Here is a 23,121-nt window from a genome sequence, read left to right as displayed (position 1 = left end):
TTATTAGTAGTTTGTAATTAGTTAGTAATAATTAGTTAGTAATAATATTATTAGCAGTGGTAGTGGTGTTCTATTAGTGTTAGCATTATTATTACATTGAGATATACATTATAACGTGCCATAGTAATATATTTGATGTAATTTCCTCTTGTTAAACTAAATATCTTCTGTTTTTTGACAGGTTTTTCCCATAAAATACTAAAATGTTTACATTGAGGAAATCATAGGGCCTGAAACAAAATACTTTTGTCTTAATCTCCATTCATCGTTATCTCAATATTTTAAATGCCGGATAAATATTATTATTTTTAGGGTTGGACTACCTGTTTAATCAGCCAATGGCTGTCACTGGGCAGAGTTAACATGCAACAACCTACACTGTAAAAAAAAAAAGTTGAATAAACTTAAAATAATAAGGCAACCGATCACACACAGCTTTTTGAGTTAACTAAGTCGACTTAAAATATTTTGTTGAATTCCTTGTTTAAGCAACAACATATTTTTGTTTGCTGAACAAATATTATCATGTTTACTCAACAAGATCTTTTGTTTGCTGAACAAAAATTTTCACGTTTATTCAACAAGATCTTTTGTTTACTGAACAAAAATGATCATGTTTACTCAACAAGATCTTTTGTTTGCTGAACAAAAATTTTCACATTTATTTAACAAGATCTTTTGTTTACTGAACAAAAATGATCATGTTTACCCAACAAGATCTTTAGTTTGCTGAACAAAAATTTTCACGTTTACTCAACAAGATCTTTTGTTTGCTGAACAAAAATTTTCACGTTTATTCAACAAGATCTTTTGTTTACTGAACAAAAATGATCATGTTTACCCAACAAGATTTTTTTGTTTACTGAACAAAATAAAACAAACTGATTCATTATGCATTTACTATTAATTTTTAGGATTCAAATTAAATACACAAGAATAGTCAATTCACTTTTTTTATTTTTAACTGTGTTCAAATCACAATCCAAAACATTTGCATACAAAATCAGCATTTGACATTAGCCGTGTTCAGCATAGGGCTAGTTTGTACACAACTAGTACTAAATGTTTCCAGATTTGAAAAGATTGTACACTGCCTCAACATAAAATAACTGGCAACCTTACTAAAACCAAGCTATTAGTGTGTCCAAACACTCAAACCAGGTGAATATACAATCATCTAATCAGAGTAAACCCTAAAAGCCACTCCATTCAAACAGTCTTTAAAGTGTACTGCACTTTTGTCAACAAAGTACATCAAGTCCAAAAACAGACCTCAAAACATTCAAACAGTGGCACAGTAGGAAGTGCTTTCGCCTCCCACCAAGGTCGCTGGTTCGAGTCTCAGCTGGGTCAGTTGCCGTTACTGTGTGGAGTTTGAATGTTCTCCCTGCGTTCACGTTTCCTTTGGGTTCTCTGGTTTCCCCCACAGTCCAAAGACGTGTGGCACAGGTGAATTGGGTAGGCTAAAATTGTCCGTAGTGTATGTGTGAATGAGTGTGTATGGATGTTTTCCAGAGATGGGTTGCAGCCGGAAGGGCATCCGCTGCGCAAAACAAGTTCATTGCGCTGTGGCGACCCCAGATTAATAAAGGGACTAAGCCGAAAAGAAAATGAATGAATGAATGAACTGAACTCTCGCAGATCATGTGCCACCAACCTCCATAAAACATGCTGAATCACTTAAAAAGTATATTTGAGTTCTTTAGGGTGTTCCATATTCAGTCTATACAAGAGGCTGAACAAGTAAGCGAAGGCTGCAGGCAGATGTGTGATATCCTGAAGTACTATGGCCTCCTCCAAGATTTTAGCGAGGTTCATCACATATTGCAGGGATGCAGAAGTGCCATTATCATCTTCCACCACAGTGAAGATTCTAATCCTTTAAGCTCTGGTGCTGTGGTCTTCAGGGTCCGTGTCCTTATAGGAGATTAAGTAATGGGAAAATTAATTGATGTGTAATATTAATTACTACTTATTAATGTTATTACTATTATGCAAAGAAAATAAAAACATGTAATACTTTCGTACATACAAACAGTAACACTTTGAATAGTCTATAATATAAAATAATTGAACAATATATTGACAACTTTTTAATATTTAGCAATTTTTTAAACTTTTATTTTACATAAAATTGCAAAGATTTACTTTTATTTGATACAGTTTCAATTGTGAAAGTTGTTTATTGTCCTGTTTAGAATATAACTGAGCCTTTAATTGTCATTCATAAGGGATTTATAAAGCATAAATAGTCCTCACTTTAGATTAGGTCACAACTGGATGAAGTTAAGCTCATAAAGCATATACTAACATACAAAGTAACTATTATTACATACCTTAATATTAGGATATTTAAATGTTAATTTGAATAGTTTATTAATCGTGTACTTAAGCATTCTGAATGATCTTAAAAACACCAAGTATTCTTAAATAACTGGTTTGTAAATAATGCAATACTTAAATTAGTAATACAAATGAATCATTAAAGTTAAAAAAATACAATCATTGAGCACTTCATGTAGAGTTATGCTTAACAGAAAATAAATTAACTATTCGCTAATACTAAATAAATTATTTATAGCGTGCAGCTATTATAAGTGTTACCAAGCAGACTAATAAATGTAGAATAGGGTATGAAAATGGGTAACTTACCAGACATATCTTGAGAAAGCAAGCAGAATTTTTACGAAGAAAAATTGGCAGTCCCTCAAGAGCTGCTCTTTCTCGATCGGTGACAATATCAGTGACCTAAAGGAAAGTCATTTACAAAGGGTGTTTTACAATCTTATTGTTTTGTAAGTGAAAAATTTACTTAGTACATTTAAATGAGCATAGTATTTTATTCATGCTGTTGAAAAAACACATGGCTTTATTTTTAAAAAAGAATTTTGTGGTTTCCATACAATGGAATTTGATAATGGTTGTGTTGGCAAATTTAGAAAAATGTTTAGTTTCATGTGACAATTACTTTGAGTTAAAAACTACAGCTATTATTTTCTATTTTCCTCTTTGAATGTATTCATTTGAAATGGTCACTCAAAACAAGTGAAACATCTGTTATTTATCTTACTTCCATCTCACAATCAAAACACAACTTGACACAATTAAAATTAATGCAAAAGGGCTGGACAATTAAATTGTTGCAATTACGTTTTATTAGACTGTATTACCTGAGCATGAAATTCATGCTTTTGTGTTTGACAGGACAAAATATGTTGCACATGTTAAAAACATCAGACGGGTGTATAAGAAAAAAAAAATCTTAATGAGTACCTGCTCATCCATCTTGTTTAAAGTTGTATCCATCTCTGCACCCATTGAATCCCTTTTTTTCCTGTAGAGTTTCAGGAGAGGTGCTGTATATTTATCAAGTCACTCGATTAACTGTCTCAGGAGATCTACATTACAGATCTGAGAAAACTCTTTGCAGATCTACAATATACAAAAAAAAACATACATATTAATATTTACACATAATATATATATATATATATATATATATATATATATATATATATATATATATATATATATATATATATATATATATTTGTAAATGTAAATATTTAAATGTTCAAATGCTGAATACAGATGTATTTTGAATTACCTATAATAATAATGTTGTTTGTTATTTTTAGCATTATCATTACTACCTTGAATGAAACCAAAGCAATTGCAATATAGTGACTTACCTCTTCCTTAAAGTCCAGGTTATCTCTCTAATTTCTTCCTGGCTAAATCTCAACAACTTCTTTTGGGCAAAGAGAAAAGGTTTCTTGCATCTGCTGGTGAATGACCGTCAAATTTCACTGATGATAGCAAGTCTCACCTCCTCAAGGAAATCTTGCATTGAATTATGTCATTGTCAACATTTCAGTCCTTTTGAGCAAAAAGAAAGAAAAATATATATTTAGCCCTTTATATTTTTTTTATGTAAATAAAAGCTAGCTGACTGTTAAAGCAAGTTGGTCTGAATTTGATAGACATAGTCGAGCTAACTAATATACAAGAAAATCAAGCAATGAATTACATGAAAATCACACGATTTTCACACAAATTACACAGTTAAACACGTCACCGTTTGTTCCACTGGCTCTGGTTCGAAGGGAAAAAAGGTTATGATGTGCGCAATGCTGACAGCAATCTAGATAAACAGGACATAATGTTATATTCGTTTTAGCAAGGAAATTTGACTTGGATACCTGATCTGGTATGTTATATGATACTCATTGTATTAATCGTGAGTTATTAAAGCAAATGACTCGATTGAAATCGCTATTTGTTTCAAATACATTCACTCAAAACTTTTATTGATGTAAATAGCCAAAACCAAGTGCACGAAACAAGTAACTCACGGCTAAATTATAACAAATAGTTCCGCATTAGGATACACGCGCACATCAAAGCCAACATATCAAATAATATAACGTTAGATGACAACAAAAAAGACATACATACCTATGATTTAGTGATGTGACGTTGTGCGCCGAGACTTCGAAGCATGTATCAAAAAAACGATACATCTCGCAGTGAAGCAGTGTACCGGAACTTGATTCGTTTTGCCATCATCACGTGATCAGTGACGTCCGAAGCTTCATTTTCGCCTTTACCCACGTGACTGCTTCGAATTTTGATTCAAAGGTTTAAACACCCTCATAGTAAAGTGTATAGCTAGAGAATTGGCGTCTATTACATACATTTGTTTCAAAGCACTGCACCAGTCTCAAACACCAGTAATTAAACTAAACTACAATAGTATTTTTTAGTAAAAAGGTTTTGAACAATACTAAAGTGTATTAGCGTATTTTTTTATGACTATCTTTAAAGAAAACCACCGCAAATCGTAGTATTGTGTTTGACAGAGAGCATCTGGTGAATGCAACTTTGAAGCATATTTCATATAGCGTCCTCCTAGCAACACCCGGTTGCAACATAGACTTATTCTGAAAATGAGCCCTATATATATTTTTGGTGATCAGAAATTATTTAGCCAGAAGTACATATGACTGCATTGCGTCTTTAAAACATATGCTACAAGGCGGTATGATGCCGTTTTTCTTTTCGCGCTTACCAGCTGACTGCTTACCTCTGTGTGGATGGGGTTTTTGCTGTTTGTCCAGTGACAACAGGGTTCGGGTCTGGCGAAGAACAGTTCCAGAAAGCAGGTTAGACAAAAAACAGAAGCCAAAAAATAAAATAAACAAGTAAATAACAGGGTAAAAATGTGGTAAAATCTGAAAATGTGGTAAAAATCAGGCGAGGGCTTTTTTTTTCTCGATTGCTTTTAAAAACACTGTCGGTTTGGTTTAGGAAAGTAGGAGGGTGGATCAGTTGATCGGTCAGTCAGTCAGTCGGGTGGATTTACACAGGAAGAACAGGCACGAATAGCACTCGCAAGAGAAATTTGAGATAAGCCTCTGATAGATTCACAAAAACAAAAAACGTACCTCCTGGGACATATTTGTCACTCTTCAGAAATGAATATAAGGGTGTGCTTTCAGAATGAGCCTGGGTTGCCCTATAACGGTGGAGTAATTTGTTGTTTTTTGTACATTTATGTTGAAGGAAACCCATTAACCTAATATTTTGTCATGTTGATTCCAGAGCTTCAGGTTAATGTACATCCGCCCAGAATTGGTAACATGTTTGCTGCCGGTGAGACGGTTTTCCTGAGCTGTGTTGCGCGAGGTTGTGCTGCTCCTGGAAAGAGTTTTGCCCTTTATCGAAATGGAGTAAATTTGGGTCAGTCCAGCAAACTGTCCGCCATCTATAACTTCAACAGTCAGCATGCTGGAACCTACACCTGTCGTCCTTTACCCATTCAAAACGTCCAGTCCCCGGGGCTCACTCTGGCTCTGGGATGTGAGTATCCAATATTTTCTAGGATCAATTTAGTTTTGTTATATTCAAGTTTATTTGTATAACGCTTTTCACAACTATTATTGATCATGGACTCTGGTTCTCTAACCATTGTAGTTTTTAGTACAAGCTTGATTTTGTTTTTACTTTCAAGTCTTGTTTATGTTTGTTTTAGTTTAAATTTAATCATTTCATTTAGTTTTTCCTCATTTTTAGTATTTCATTTTATTATATAGATCTGGTAATTACTTATTTGCATTTAGTAATTACAATTTTGGTTCATTCTTTCAATTAATATCTGTGTTTTATAAATTGCCAATGAAAATTTCTCAACTTTGAAGAGTTGTACATTGTAAAAAAAAAAATAATAAAAAATAAAATATTGGCAACTTAAAATAAGTAAAACTGTTGCTTTTAATAGGATTATTGTTGACCTTACCTAAAGTAAACCCATTGTCTTAAAAAAGTTAAATAAATAGAACTGTGCATGATTATAAAAAATAAGTTAAATCAACTTAACAGTTCTGAGTTACAATAAGTTTACTCACATTTTAAAGTCAAGTAAAAAATCATATATATATTTTTTAGTTACTTTTTTAGTTCAATCAATTGATCAGTCAAACTGACAAAAGATTAAGTTAAACTTTGTAAAACTTAAAAAAAAAATAGTTGAAACCCAATTAACTTAACATAAAAGCCTTTGCTTTTTTGCCATATTTTACAATGTAATAATAATAACTAGTATTAATAGTTACTAATAGCAGTTATTATTTTATTCTACACATAAATCGATCAAAAGGGACAGTAGGGACATTTATAATGTTACAAATATATATATATATATATATTTTACATTTTTTTTATTTACTTTTTTAGTATTCTGAAACATATAATCAGAGTTTCAAAAATATTAAGCAGCACAGCTGTTTTTAACTCTAATAATAATAGGAAATGTTTCTTAAGATTTGGTTCTCAAATTAACATAGTAGAATAATTTGCAAAGCTTTATGTGACATTATAATAATCTTGCTGAAAATTCAGTTTTATATAACAGGAAATACATTCAGACAGAAAACATTTAGATTAAATTGAAATCACAGATTGCAATGTTACCGTTTACAGTAGTTATCTTGATATACTGTCAAATGTTGAAAAAGTATCTAAATTAACTGATTTTATGCATGCATCCTTTCATTTCAGGTCCTCAAAACTATTCTCATGATTAACAGTTGAAGTCAAAATGATTCGCCCTCCTGTGAATTTTTTTTTCTTTTTCAAATATTTCCCAAATGATGTTTAATGGAACAGAATTTTTCACAGTATACTCTATTATTATTTTTTCTTCTATAGAAAGTCTTATTTCATTTCAGCTACAATAAAAGCCGTCTTTAATTCTTTAAAAACTACATTAGGGTCAATATTATTAGCCCCTTTAGGTAATTTTTTTTTCAATTGTCTACAGAACAAACCATTGTTATACAATGACTTACATTTAGTAAAGCCTTTAAATTCCACGTTAAGCTGAATACTAGTATCTTAAAAGAAAATGTCTAGTAAAATATTATGTACTGTCATCATTGCAAAGAAATCAGTTAATAGAAATTAGTTATTAAAACTATCATGTTTAGAAACGTGTTGAACAATTTTTTTTTCCTTTAAAGAGAAACTGGGAAAAAATATACAGGGGGCCTAATAATTCTGGAGGACTAATAATTCTGACTTCAACTGTACATACAATCAGTTAATGCAGTAATTAAAGCAGAATCCAAAGTGTGTGCAATTGAACTCTTCTGTCAAATGGCCTCTCCTACTGGTGTTTGTATCTCACCTTTATCTTTTTCTGTGTTTCAGATCCTCCTCGCTACACTGCGATTCAAATCAGCCCTCGAGAGGCCGTCCGAGAGGGCGATTCGGTGACTCTGACCTGCAGCAGTGATGGAGCTCCGCCAGCAGAAAGCTTTGCCTGGTTTAAAGAAGGAGAGAGTGGCAGTTTGCCAGACAGCTTTAAACCTGAGCTGAGGCTATGGAGTTTGGACTACAGGGACTATGGGGAGTATTTCTGTGTGGCCCGAAACCCGCTCGGCACAGACCGGTCCAGACCTGTTCTGCTGAACCTCACCTGTAAGTTAGCTTTGTTTGTTTTTTTATGTAGTCATAAGCGATCATAAAGCGACAGTTCAACCAATAATAAATGTGCTTTTATACTCTTAGTTCATTGAAAAACCTAAGCAATTTTCATCTTCTGTAGAACATTAAATAAGATCGGTAAGACTGTTGTCCTTGGTGATTCATAAAATGTAATGGCTTTTGGGGGGAAATCATGTAGGCCAAAAAACATTAGGTTATTAGGTTTGTTTTAGGTCAAACAAAAAGGACCCTATAGATAAAATATACATAATATAGATATAAAAAACGTCATAAAAATTCACCTAACAAGAAATTATTAGGAAAATATAATTATACACTAAATACGTATATGAATATTAAGGTAAAATATAACATAGATGCACAAAAATATCTGAGTAAAATCACACGAGTAGCAGTGCGATATGGCTGTGTATCACTCTGATGGGAGGCATGCGTCAGTGTCCCACCAGTGATAATATATAGCCATATCGTACTGCTATGAGGGTAATATTGCATTTATACAACAGTTCGACAGCATAATCATCTATATAAAAAAGAAAATCAAACACGGAGAGTCTCAAAACCCTTTGATTGAGGAACTACTTTCTTCCACCTTCATTTGCATCTGCAGCTGAACAGTAGAAACCATTGCTACTTCACAAACATTACTTTAGTGCTAGTATTTGAATGATTCTCTAGCGTAATGTCTAAAGTGATAATAAAACAGGTGATTTTGCTCACATTTTAGGATTATAAGGCTGAACGACATGAAATACCATCAATCTACAGAGATTTTCCCAGTATTTCTCTGTTGCAATCGAGATATCATAATAATTAACCCAGCAAAAGCCTAAGCAGCGCAAACACTACTACATTACCGTTATGTTTGTGATATAGAAAAACACTAAACACATGCGGGAATTTCTTCTGTCTTTCTTTTTGCTGAATTAGTCTGCAGTAACAAAAACAGGAGACACATTAGAAACTAACAGATGACCAATCAAAACATAAGTATATGGATGCAGCCTTTATGATGCAAGCTGAGATTGCATCACTGAGCGATGCAATATCAGACACAATGCACTCAAATGGAGCGAGTGACATCACTGTGAGGGATAGGGTTAGGGGTGAGCCTATAAAAAAGTATTGAATGCAGCTCAGATTGCACTGCATCCAGACCCCTCTCAATCAAAAAGTAACTCAGGGTTGTACAAAAAGTGGCCAGCACAAAATACACACATTCCTGATATGTGAGATCTCACACTCAATTCACTACAATTACTATGGTACTGTATATATACAGTCTACATACAAAAGAGAGACAGATTAACTTAAAATGTCACTCACCAGTTTTAAAATGATTTAATCAGCGTAAAAAGTGACAAAAGACTGTTTATTAATAATACTGGGGTAAAATTAATTTCCATATTTTAAAGACATGGCGTAGAAAAATATTATTTAATGCATCACTTCTTGTTTGGTCTGAGACCCACATCGTGTTTCAGCCAGGCGATGAAGATCACTGTTTTTTTTTAAGAAATAAAGATTATCTATCAGATGACAATTAACTGGAAGCCCTGGGGCTGACTGACTGAAATTAAAAGTCTGTGTGGTATACCACATTATTTAAAATTATGAAATATATAATTTGATAAAACATTCATAAAAATTGCATATACATGGTCTCTAAAATACATTTGAATAATTAATATTTAAAGAAAAATTAAATACAAAAACTAAATTCATTAATGTTTTATTTTTTACACACAAAAAAACTGGCAAAACTAAAATAAGCTCAACTAGTATTAGTTTAGTTTTGCCTGTATGTATTTTTTCCACTCTTAAAGTCTTGGCAGCCATTTGCTTGCATTATATGAATCACCAAAGACAACAATTTTAGCTAAAACCTTTTTTAATTTTCCACTGAAGGAAAAAAAGTTACTTACATCTTGGGTGACCTGAGAGTGGGAAAAAACTAACAGCAGATTTTTTTTGTTTTTTGGTGAACAGGTCAAAATGAGACTAGTTTTGAAAAGGCCACCAGACATATGAACTTGTCACTTTCCCTAATTAGATTTATTCTTTCCAGTGTTGCTGAGCTGATGTCTTTGTGAGCGGGAGCCTCTTTCTCAGTCACTGGTTCTTGTGTAATAACTTTAATTTTGGCAGGACATTATGTCACATTGTCTGCCAATCTCGAATAGATCAAAGTTCAGATCAAGTGAACAAATTTAGAGCAAATCGGGAAACCACATGATGCTCAGCTGTTTAAGGAATATTTACTTCCCGCTTTCACTATCATTGGTCATACTTAAGGTTAAGGTTTGTTTAAATCCATCTGTATGAAACTTTGGCAAGTGGTTTGTGCTACTTTGTTTATGACTGAGAGCTTTTGAAAACTTTAATTAACTGTAATCAAATGATATTTAGCTAAATGTGTTTTTTGCTGGTTTAGGGCTATAATAAAAGTAAATAAATATGACACTAAAACTAAGAATGAACAACATATTGGTAACATATTGGTAATGGAATATAAATGCTATTTTTATTATTATCAGTATCAGATAACAAAATTTGGTACATTTCTTTTTAAAACTATTACATTCTGTATTAGTTTAGCTTTTTTAATTACTTTACATGCTTGCTGCATGCCAGTTTTTATTATTTTACTGGTATTTTGATTTTGGTTAATGTGCAGTGACTTGGCTGCTTTACTTACGAATAGTTTTTAAAGAAAAATGTAGATTTTTTTAATAAAAGAAAGTTGACCATATAGTTCATTAATAAAGTTTAGAGACAAGTTCAAACTTTTTTGAAGTTTAGATAAAATTATAACATTCGTTCACTGTATGTGTTTGCCTTTTGTTTTTGCAACCATGCAGAAACTTTTAAAAACAAACAAAAAAACTTTATAGGCCTGTATATCGGCTATTGACCTCCAAATCCAAAGAATTATCGGTTATTGATAAAAGTAAAACATTCTATATTAGTGCATCTCTAACTAAAACAGAGAGTAGGTTGTAAGTTCTTGTCCTGTTATTGGTAAAAGTCAAAAATTTCATATCTGTGCATCTCCAACTACAACTGACAGTAAGTTCTTGTCCTATTATCGGTTATCAGTAAAGATAATAAATTCCATATCGGTGCATCTCCAACTAAAACTGATGGTAGGATGCAAGTTCTTGTACTGTTATAGGTTATCGGGAAAGATTAAAAATTTCAAATCCATGCATCTCTAACTAAAACTGACGGTAGGTTGTAAGTTCTTGTCCTGTTCTCGGTTATCGGTAAAGGTCAAAAGTTCTATATCGGGGCATCTCTAAATAAAATGGACAGTAGGTTGTTAGATCTTGTCCTGTCATCGGTTATTGGTAAAGATCAAAAATTCCATCTCAGTGCATCTCTAACTAAAACTGAAGGTATGCTGTAAGTTCCTGTCTTGTTTTCGGTTATCGGTAAAGATCAAAAATTCCATATCAGTGCATTTCTTAATGAAACTGACAGTGGGATGTAAGTTCTAGTCTTGTTATCAGTTATCGATTAAGGTCAAAAATTCCATATCAGTGCATCCCTAACTAAAACTCACAGTATTGTAAGTTCTTGTTCTGTTATTGTTATAGGTAAAAGTAAAAAAAAAAAAAACTATGCAAGCTCTTGTCCGGTTATCGGTTATTGGTAAAGGTCAAAAATTCCATATCTGCATCCCTAACTAACATGTACAGAAGGATGTAAGTTCTCGTCTTGTTATCAGTTATTGGTAAAGGTCAAAAATTCCATCTCAGAGCATATCTAACCAAAATGTACAGTAGGATGTAAGTTCTCGTGCTGTTATCGGTTATCGGTAAAGATAAAAAAAAAAAAACATGTCGGTGCATCTTTAACTAAAACTGACAGTAGGTTCTAGGTTCCTGTCCTAATGCTGATGAGTGCATCTTTTAATCAATCATTCAAATAATCCATTCAAAATGCCTGATTCACAATGAGGTTTTTCAGTAATGAAGCAATGTTACTTTGAGAGGCACAAATGTTTTTTTATTTTTTATTATTGGCTAAAAAGCCAATGATTGTTATGTTGTTCTAATGTTTTAACACTGTCAAAAGAACTGCAAAACCAACCAAACAAAACCTACTGCATTTTCAATCAAACAGCAATGCCCTGCCTATTTGCCAGCATAGTCTGGCAACGATATACAAGAACTCTGGCAACAAAGAGTGGTATTCATGAACATTAAATCATCTTTTCAGGTATTGTAAAATATATGCATCTTTGATTTCAGACCCGCCCAAAAACACAAGGATCCTCATCAGTCCTAAAGGAGACATCATGGAAGGCTTTTCAGTCAATCTGACCTGCAGCAGCAACGCTAACCCTCCTGTACTGAAATACGCCTGGTATAAAGTGAACGGTGGGCAACCCTGGACTAAAGGCACGGCGCAAAATCTCACTTTCTTCAGTGTGCGTTCCCATCATGCCGGACAGTACTACTGCACTGCTTGGAACACATTTGGCATGGGGACGTCGCCTACTATTTCCCTTCCAGTGCTTTGTAAGTTTACACCTATTAGGGATCACAAATTAGCTCAAACTACACTGTAAAAAATGCAGGGTTCCACACCGTTCCTTCATGTTGTCTCATCACAAATAGATTAAGTTAACTTAAAATTTTTTACTAATTATTTTACAAATAAGTGGATTAAACATAAAATAATTAAGTTGTCCATAAAGCAGCAAGTTTGAGTGTAGAGCTCAGCTTTTGAAGTCGTTTCTATTCTTTAAATTTTATTTATTAGTATAAGACAAACATAAATAGTGATAAAAGGAGAAGGCCATGGATGTATATTTAACAATAATTTGGACACTCATTGACATTGAGATCTCGATATGTTTTAGATTAAATCATTCCAGATTATTGGCTCTTAGTAATGCAAGACAATTTGCTTTTAACCAGTGAAAATGTGTACAACAGTGTGTGACTTGTACTCGGAGCCAAGTTGAAACCCCTGTGTTTGAACATGAATCCTATAAGGCCTTAAAGGGATAATTCACCCAAAACTGAACATTTACTCATAATTTATTGAAGGTATTCCAAACCCTTATGAGTTTGAATACAAAAGAAGATACTTTAAAGAATGCTGGGAAATTGTAACCATTGACATCCAAAGTAAGAAAAATAAATACTATGGAAATCAATGGTTATTGGTATTCTTCCAAATATCTTTTTGATGAGGAGTGAGAGGTGAGTAAATGATAACAATATTTTTATTTTTGGGCAAACTATCCCTTTAAAAATAAGGATAGCAAAAGAAAGCTTTGCTTAAAAAAAGTAATAGAGTATTATTAAATATTATGATACATTTTTTTTCCCAGGGATGGGTTGCGGCTGGAAGGGCATCCGCTGCGTAAAAAACTTGCTGGATAAGTTGGCGGTTCATTCCGCTGTGGCGACCCCGGATTAATAAAGGGACTAAGCCGACAAGACAATAAAGGAATGAATGATGCATTTAAGGAAAAATATTTTTTCTCCAATATTTTTTGGTGCCACTGGCATGTAATGCAACAAAAATTGCTTAGGTCAATAGATTTGATTAATAAATCACCAGTCCATGTATAAAAACAAAATATTGATACCCCCATTGTTCTGAAGACATTTTACCAAACTCTTATTTAATAAGTCTGAAAATGGTCATTTTGACCCTTTTAATTAATATTTCGGCTTTCATAGTTATTTGTGAAAGAAAAATAAATCTAATTAGTTTACAAATTAAAGTTATGCGTAATAAAATGAAATGACGCAGGAAAAAAGCATTGAACACATGAAGAAGGGCAGGTGTAGAAAGGCAGTGAAAGCCCAGACAGCAGCTAAAATCAACCAACATCTACATTATCAGGATGAAGAAGATTAAACCAGGGTGGAGATTTTAGCAAGACAATCATCCAATTCGCAGCCAAGGAAACTCTCAAATGTTTTCAGAGAAAGAAAATCAAGCTGTAGAATGGCCCAGCCAATCGCCTGACTTGAATCTGATATAAAATACAGAATTTGGATCAGATTTGATAGACGAGACCCACGGAACCATTAAAATTTTTACACTCGGTTGAAGTCTGTGAAAAACTCACACCTGAGCAAGTCATGTGACTTGATTCTCCATATGAGAGGCATCTTTAAGCTGCCAAAAAGCCTTTATATCAAGTATTAAATATGTTTCAGTAGTTCAGTACCTACTACTTGTGTCATTTCATTGTTAAAACACATAACCCATTTATCTGATTTTTTTGTTTTGTTTTATTTTATGTTTGTATTGTTTGGGTTGTTACCAAAATCTGGTTCAATTCAATATCAATAGCTCCTTTAGAAATATTATTCCCAGGAAGAAAAAAAAACATGATGAGTTCAATATTTATTTTCTCTGCAGTAAGTTTTTGTTCATTCAGTAAAAAATTAAGAAAATTCGAACTTTGAGCCATGGCAGTTTCTGAAATGAGTTTTATTCGACATGTATGACCTTTTATTACAAATAACATTATAACGTTTATGCTGCCTAAATATCTGCAATAGCTAATATTGTTAGATTTTTGTGATATATATTGATTAATGTTATTAAATATGTTGTCCAGAACGTCTATATGCAACTCACAAATCATGTCTTGTGAAATTTGCTGGCCCTTAGTAAATGAGTTTTTTCCCCTCTTTCTCTCTATTTCAGATGCCCCTAAAAACACCTCTGTTTTGGCTCAGCCCTCCACTGTGATCGAAGCGGGCAGCTCGCTGACACTGACCTGCATCAGTCAGGCCAATCCGGCGGTGGAGAACTACACCTGGCACCGGATCAATACGGCTGACGCCTGGGAAACTCGATCGGGCCCCAGCTACACCATTGCTGAGGTCAGTTCTGGAGCCAGCGGACAGTACTACTGCGAGGCCCGCAACCGCATCGGTGCACACAGCTCCCCCATACTCACCGTCAAGGTTCGAGGTCAGTTACACAATTACATCATCAATGTGTTTGTTTGTCTGTAAAATAGAAAATAAAACCCTCATCCTAGTTTAGATGATGATTATTATTATTATTATTATTATTATTATTATTATTATTATTATTATTATTATTATTTAAATAGGATTTTGTAAACATTATATCGATTTTTTTTGTTTATTTATAATGTTATGATGTAGATTTGTGTTTTAAATAAATGTAGAAATAAATGTTCATTTTGACAAATTTCCTGAAAATAAATCGTTAAAATTTCAGTAGCACTTTATTTTGATGGTCCATTTGAGTATTAGTAGATTGTGTGCTTAATGTCTAATAATACACACAATCAACAGACATTTAACTGATTATAAAAAACTTTGCAAGACAAGTCAACTTACACTAACCCTAAACCCAACCCCAACCTTATAGTCTACTTATAATCTAATGAGAATTAGTTGGCATGTAGACGCAATGTAACTTAAGTTCAACAAACGAACCCTCAAAATAAAGTGACCAAAATTTCTGCAAAAAAAATGAAACTCCACAACTTTTTTTAATATTGATTAAAAAAAATGTTTCTTAAAGGTGCCTGGGGTATATCTAGGCATAGTAGAATTATAAGAAATCAGTATATGGAAATGGCCATACCATGAGCCTCAGACACTATTGTTTCCTTGTTTTCATGTAAATTCCATGAGTGTAAACCCCGGTGAACAAAAGGCCAATCAGAACATGAAGCAGACAGTTACGTAACTCAAAGACCACGCCCTCATCATTTGCATGTACTTTAGGTTATTTATCCGGAACTGACAAGCTGTCGCGTCATCAGGAGAACACAGACTCATATAGCTCTGAGATTATTAATATGCACACCTCAGGCTGCGTTTGATAAGCCACAATGTATCCTAGAGAGACAATAATGATAATTTTTCTCCCTTAGTTATTTTTAAGCTTATATATATATACCTATGTATGTGAGACTTTTATTTTGAAAACGAGAGGCTCAGATTTTTTTCTGTCACTAATCAATGACTGACACATGTTCAAACTCGCATCAGGATGCAAAATACAAGATTTACAGATTATTTATATTCATTATATTATAGTGTTTATTGTGAATTGTCTGTTTCAACAAACACGTGTAGACTGCTGAATCGTGTCAAACCACTCAGCTCACTGTCATATGTTCATGAAGAGGTTGATATTAATTCCTGGGTGTGTTTCCTTTAACATTATAGCTTAAAAATAAAACACAATCTATTAGTCTTATTTGTCAAGTTTAATTATAATTTAGCCTTTATCCACAGCAGATCTTATGGGCAAAATAGGTTAACTTTACTCTGATGGGTTTATATTTGTCCATGTTCAGCATACATCATGGTGTGTTTGTGTGTGTCTGTGAGAGCTGAACCTCAGAGCGGAGCTCATTAATATTCAAGACACGATCCAAATATGATCAATAATGGACCTTCTGATCCTAGGGGTATTTTATGGAGTAACAAATGAGCATTTCCCAGAGATGGGTTGCGGCTGGAAGGGCATCCGCTGCGAAAAAACGTGCTGTATAAGTTGGCGGTTCATCCTGCTGTGGTGACCCCAGATTAATAAAGGGACTAAGCCGACAAGAAAATGAATGAATGAATGAGCATATATACAACTGTTTCTGGAGATTTTTTTGACTTACCCAAGCCACCTACAATGTAGATATTAGTGAACAATTTATCTTATTAAACCAATTCAGTATATGGCATCTTTAAGCAAAAAATGAGGATGATGTGTGATATGGAACCAAAACATTTATTTAATACAAAATGAAAGATGGATTAGCATTATTTAAACCTATTAGTAATGTACCATTAATATAATAAAAGCGCTAAAGAGTATTTTAAATTACAAAAACCTTCTTGCTGAAAACCTATTGGTTTGAGGAATAGCAGTAAGCATTCATTCATTCATTTTCTTGTCGGCTTAGTCGCTTTATTAATCTGGGGTCGCCACAGCAGAATGAACCGCCAACTTATCCAGCAAGTTTTTACTCAGCGGATGCCCTTCCAGCCGCAACCCATCTTTGGGAAACAATCCCACACACATTCACACACACACTCAAACACTACTGATAATTTAGCCTACCCAATTCACCTGTACCACATGTCTTTGGACTGTGGGGGAAACCGGAGCACCCAGAGGAAACCTACGCGAACGCAGGGAGAACATGCAAACTCGTCACAGAAACGCCAACTGAGCCGAGGCTCGAACCAGCGACCCAGTGACCTTTTTGCTATCAGGCGACAGCACTACCTACTGCGCCACTCCCTCGCCAGCAGAAAACATAAACATTTCAAATGACAATTTAAGGAATGGTTAACTATTTGGGAAACACAGATGATCACAATATAGATTCATAAAAGGAATTTGTTTGAAAAAATGTAATCAGGCTCTTTATGACACCTAAAATAAAATACTTTCAAAATAGAGATAAAAGAAAATAGTGAATGCTGGAGAAATATTTGGGGATTGTAATATTATACACACCTATTGGCAAGATGTGAATAAAGAGATGAATGGAATGATGGGATTGAATCTGGAATGTAATTTTAAAACTATGTACCAGGGAATTTACTGTTCAAAAATACCAAATAATTATGCATATCTTCTTAATACACTACTGACAACTAGCAAAAAGGTCATTACAAAGAAATGGCTTGAGGAATTTCCCAGTGATTTGTTGCAGCTGGAAGGGCATCTGCTGTGTAAAATATGTGCCGGATAAGTTAACGGTTGATTCCGCAGTGGCGACCTCAGATTAATAAAGGGACTAAGCCGAAAATAAAATGAATGAATGAATGAATATCTCAAGGAAGATCCTCCATCTGTAGGTGAATGGCATTATACTGTAAAAGAGGTGTATGACATGGAAATACTGACAATTTCCTTGCGAAAACAAGCCTTTAAAATTTCTGCATAGTGGGGTAAATGGTTGAGAAGAAATGCAAGGTTTTAATTTTATTGTGGTGCTTTTATTTATATATATCTGGAACCTGTTGATCTTTGATACGTAACCCTAAACAAAAGTTTATATAGCGACATTTTATCAACCATAAAGACGAATGTAAAACAAGATTCTATTCGCTGACCTTTGACATTTTGAAATAGTTTTTTGTTTGTTTGATTGTTTGTTTGTTTGTTTGTTTTGTTCTAAACTGTTTTGGAAAAAAATGCCATTAAGGCAAAATAATTTTTGCATGATTAAAAATAATAGTAATAATAATAATAATAATAATAAAAATAACAATATAGTTCGAAGCACCACTGTGATCCTTATATCTTTTAATATGCAATCAAATTATTCTTGTTGTAAATATGCCTGACTATATTGTATACACTGAATGTCATTGTAGTGGATGTCTTTGGTGAATCATGATAAAATGTACTTAATCAAATAAAACAGGACCCATTCTGATGGATATGCGGATAAACCAAAGCTGTATTACATGTAGTCATTTAAAAAGTAGTGGATTTATATGTAGTTTTGACATGACTGTTGTGCATTTACTGTATGTCCCAGTTTGAGCTGCTGTGGTTTATATGTGCAGGCCGACTGAAAGTGATCGCGCTGGCATCTGCAGTAGGGGTTTCTATTGGATTGATCTCACTGACTGTGGTCGTCATGATCAGGTGATTGCATGTTTATTGGCTCAAATGGTAAATATCGGATGTTCTCGTTTGATCGAACACAAACTTTCACTTTTTTCGTAGTAAAAACATGCATCGTGTGGACACTGAAAATCTTGAGGAAGAAAAACAGGTCATACATTTGATTCTGTCATCATATTATCTGAATACAACCAAATATGGTCATGTTAATCGAATGTCTTTGTGGCCTCTTTAAAAACAGTGTTCACCAGTGGTTGATTTACCAGTGGATCACACTTCATTTAGTGAATCGACTTCACAGACGTTTCTTCTCAAGGGCACAAAAATGTCTGACATCCCGGTAAGTTTTTTTGCTAAATTTTTTATAAACTATTATCAGTTTCTGTAATACATAAATAGATGATTAAAACAAAGCCAAGATAATCCCTATATATATATATATATATATATATATATATATATATATATATATATATATATATATATATATATATATATATATATTATTTTTTATTATTATTATTATTTTTATTATTTTTAGGAATTAAGTTGAAGAAAAAACAAAAAACACTATAACATTGAGACTTAAAGGAACTGTTGACTGGTCACATTATGTCCCTACAATTCACATGAACAAATTCATATACAAATAAGTTTACAAAATGTAAAGGAATAAGCCCAATTCATTTTCCCAATATTGCAGGTATTTGTCCATTTGTAGTTTTAATTTAACATAAGCCTCTCCATATTTTGAACTTTAGATAGAATGTTCAACCATTCAGATTTTGTAGAGGTTGGATATTGTATCTAATGGTATCTCGATAGTATCTTTTTCATGTTAAAAAATGTTTTATCCTAACCATCTGCGACAGCGGCGTGCAAAATTTCTAGTTTCTATTTCTGCTACAACTCTGCAATACACAACAGCATAAACTACTATGAAAATTTTAACCTCAGGTAGAGATGATGTGCTTTATTCAGTGTTAAATGCTACCAATGTGACTTTGAATTAGAGCTGAAGATTTTTGCCTGAACCCGATGGGACCCGACGTGTTCGGGCTTAATTTCTATAATTTTAGACGGGGTCGGGCCGGGCTTGCACAGTAAATAAACAGTCATGTGATGCATTTGGATTAGCGCAAGAAAGTAATCAAATAATTTGTTACAACATTAAAATCCTTCCCTGCAAAGGTGAAACAAATGATGATGGACAAGTCAAAAGGAGCGAATTTTGACTGCGGTCAGGCCAGCCGCCAGTTCAAAAAGAACGGTCATTCTAGCCACCAAGGTATTCCGGCGATCGCTCATACACTGCGTCTTACGGTAGAGCACTAAACAGCAATGTTCTGTTCTGCACAGCAATGTGCAAGCTGACGGGGAAGATGACGAGGTCACTCGCTACATTGAAACCGCTCTCATGGAAAATTAAATGAATGTTCTTGGCTGGTGAAGGATGAACAAACAATCCTATCCAAAACATGCTAAATTAGCCAGTACAGTACTATACATCTCGGCCAGTAGCAGCAGCAGAGAGAATGTTCAGTGCTGCTCAGTGAGTGCAGGAATGACTAAAACCATTCACAGTGGATTTGTGAATGTTCCTCCACAAAAACACATAGCCTAGTCTTGGTGAGTGAAGGATTTTCTAATAAATTATAACTAAATACTAATTAACCATAAATGTAGACAGTATATAAACTAATGTTGGCATTATTCTTTTATTATTCAGCTTCACCGTCGCAATAATGCCAGACTATGAAGAGAAGTGAGAAGAAACAAATCCCGCAGAGCCTTTATCCGAATTTTGTCATTCTCCAAATACCCGTTATAATTTATAATTTTAATTTAATTAGTTAAGAAAGACTTATTTTTATTGATGTTGTTACGATCCTTGATGGCAATTTGTCTAGGGTATTAAAAGGAGTAACATAAAGATGACCAAAGTATAAACTGATGTTGAAAAATGGCAAAAGAAAACACCAAACAACAAATTAGCACCGCAAAAGATTTATTGCTCCCACATTATTTACAATATTTACAAACCATAAGATAAATTTGAAAAGAACCAAGACAAATAGGAGAGGGAACTGAAGTTTGCGCATGGAAATCAAAGAAATAAATATAACAAAAACATTCCCTTAATCTCCTCCCCAATCCACTAAATAAGAAAATAACAATATGAAAAGTCTTCAGCGCAAAGCGCCCTGAACTTACTCTAACTAATAAATAAAAATACAAAATTAGCGCACTTCGCTAACTAGTGTGTCTATACATCAATAATCCTGCGTGCAAACATGTATGTCACGTGACTTACTATGTTGTTCCAGATCTCCCTTGTCAAGTCACAGAAGGTTTTGAATGGAGCATTAGCGCCAATAGATGTAGAAACACACGTCAGAACTCTCAAACAAATCTCACTCAAAGTCATCAGTTATTCACTCAAAGTCAACATCAATAGATCTCAATCAAAGCACACATCAGTAACAGCGACAACGCACACAGACAACACGCCAACAACAACAGCTGATCTCTCCCCGTTGCCGCTTCCGTTTTTAAAGGGCTCTGCAACGAACGCGATTGGCAGAGAGAGAAGTCATCGTCACATGGCTGATTAGGATTGGCAGTCCTGTCAGCCAATAGTGCTCCAAAGTAGGCGGTACCTGAGAAAATGACAGGGCCGGTACAGAGAGAGAGAGAGAAAGAGAAAGACAGAAAGAACATACACGCAGCAAAACTGTGCGGTTCGTAACAGATGTGTTGGAAAATTTAAAGGCTAAGTGTATGTACCTAGGCCTATTTAGAGTGCTGAAATGCTATGATGTTACAGAAGACTTATTTTATTTCTTTGTTCTAACTTCCAAGTGGCCTATAGCCTATGTTTGTTATGAATAAATTATGTTAAAACACATAAATGACTTTAAAAGAGCTGTGTGCATGTGCACATTTGAAAAATGTCGGCTATAAACGGGTTCAGGCTTTTAAAATGCTGTCAATCTGTACTCTTCGGGCTCGGCCAGATTCTGTCTGGCTCAGGCCCTGTCAGGCCTAACTTTTATGGCCCGATTACAGCTCTAGTTTACATATCATTAAACGTGACATTTATTACCATACTACTGAAAGTAACAAAAAAGGTTCACCTTTGATGTTTAAAATAAAATAAATAGCAAATGGTCTGAAAATTATAGTCAGAATGGTGACTCCATGGTGTATTGATTAGATTATAACCCTACCATTTCATTGAGAGTGCAGTGGCTGATATTTAAATAAATGGCTGGTATTTAAATGTTTATGTTATGTTGTGTAGTGGTTAGTCCAGGCAGACAAATTGATTTTCACTGGAATCTTGTTGTGTGTAGTGAGGACACAGACTTTCTGAACAGGGCAAATAATCCCATAAAGGCACCAGTAGCAGTAAAAAGATGGTCAAATAAAGAACACAAACACAACAGCATTTCATAATGTAGTGTAGAACCCAACACAAATTTGGTCACAAACAAGCAAAGCCAATGGCAATAAGGTTATTCTAATGTACAATAAACACAGAAAGAAAAGGTGTAAGAGCATGCTTTTGTTAATACATTCATTTATTTTCCTTCAATTTAATCCCCTATTTATCAGGGGTCACCACAGTAGAATGAACCGCCAACTATTCCAGCATTTGTTTTACACAGCGGGTGCCCTTTCAGCCACAACCCAGTACTGGGAAACACCCACATTAATTCTAATAATTCTGACATCAACTGTAAGTCTCTGATGCAAAAGCTTAGAGGCTCATACACTGCAACGGGGCATCCTGGCTACAAGATCCCAAATGACGTCACTGCACCTTTCCCTTAAATACTAACTCAGAACAAACAGCTATAAACTCAAGACAACAAAAGCGTCAAAAAGAAGACCCTTGTAGCAGGAAGTCTGAGGTGTCAACTATTTGCTCTGGGTCGGGGGGAGCAAATTCATCTGGCAAAGACTTGATCAAAGCTGAAAACCAACTGAACATATAAAAGTGAAATTGTTAAATATTACAGTGAAATTAAGCCCATTTTACCAATCACACAGAGACATTTTAAATGAAACCAAACATGAAGCCACAAGATACACCATTTAAAAAAAAACCCTCTCAAACATTTTTTTTTATATGCTCTGATGGCACAAGCTTAACTGGCGCTCTAGGCAATCGACGGTCATGCCGCCCTCATAGTGTTTGTGCCGCCCTCTTACGGACGAAATTGGAAGCGGTGAGGGGGGGGGGCTCATGTTGCAGACTAAAGTGAAGGGGGGGTGGAAGTGTCACAGACTAACTAAGGGGTGGGGGGGTTACGGTCGAAAGTGAAGAGCGGGAGGGGAGGGGAGAGGGGTCACAGAAAAAAATGAAGAGCGAGCGTGGTCTCCATGTCACCCCTAGGAAGATGCTGCCATTGGCAATCACCCATATTGCCTATGCCTATTGTCACTGGGTCAGTCGGTCAGTCAGTCGACAGGGGTCTCTGGTAGATTTTTCGCGAGAAC

General features: G+C 34.4%; 1 protein-coding gene and 1 long non-coding RNA gene across 3 annotated transcripts in view; one reads left to right on the top strand and one right to left on the bottom strand.

Annotated features, from left to right (window-relative positions):
- Nucleotides 1-23,121, top strand: part of si:dkey-33i11.1 — a 28,495-nt gene that overhangs the window by 4,611 nt on the left and 763 nt on the right. For both annotated transcript variants that reach the window (XM_087288101.1, XM_087288100.1), the window contains exons 4-10: nt 5,605-5,862; nt 7,711-7,980; nt 12,264-12,533; nt 14,692-14,961; nt 18,555-18,636; nt 18,718-18,766; nt 18,857-18,955. In XM_087288101.1, coding sequence (XP_087144227.1) covers nt 5,605-5,862; nt 7,711-7,980; nt 12,264-12,533; nt 14,692-14,961; nt 18,555-18,636; nt 18,718-18,766; nt 18,857-18,955 — 1,298 coding nt within the window. The remainder of the gene's footprint in view (nt 1-5,604; nt 5,863-7,710; nt 7,981-12,263; nt 12,534-14,691; nt 14,962-18,554; nt 18,637-18,717; nt 18,767-18,856; nt 18,956-23,121) is intronic.
- LOC147840412 (uncharacterized) lies at nt 940-7,808 on the bottom strand. The gene is made up of 6 exons (XR_015512259.1): nt 7,688-7,808; nt 5,087-5,138; nt 3,693-3,879; nt 3,274-3,432; nt 2,653-2,748; nt 940-1,917 (listed from the first exon to the last, which is right to left on the bottom strand). It is a non-coding gene; the product is annotated as an uncharacterized LOC147840412 (long non-coding RNA).

This window comes from Danio rerio, chromosome 16, assembly GCF_052040795.2.
Source record: "Danio rerio strain M-AB ecotype USA chromosome 16, GRCz13ab, whole genome shotgun sequence".
Taxonomy (NCBI): Eukaryota; Metazoa; Chordata; class Actinopteri; order Cypriniformes; family Danionidae; genus Danio; species Danio rerio.
Note: the sequence above shows the minus strand (reverse complement) of the source record. Positions and strands in the feature narration are given on the sequence as shown.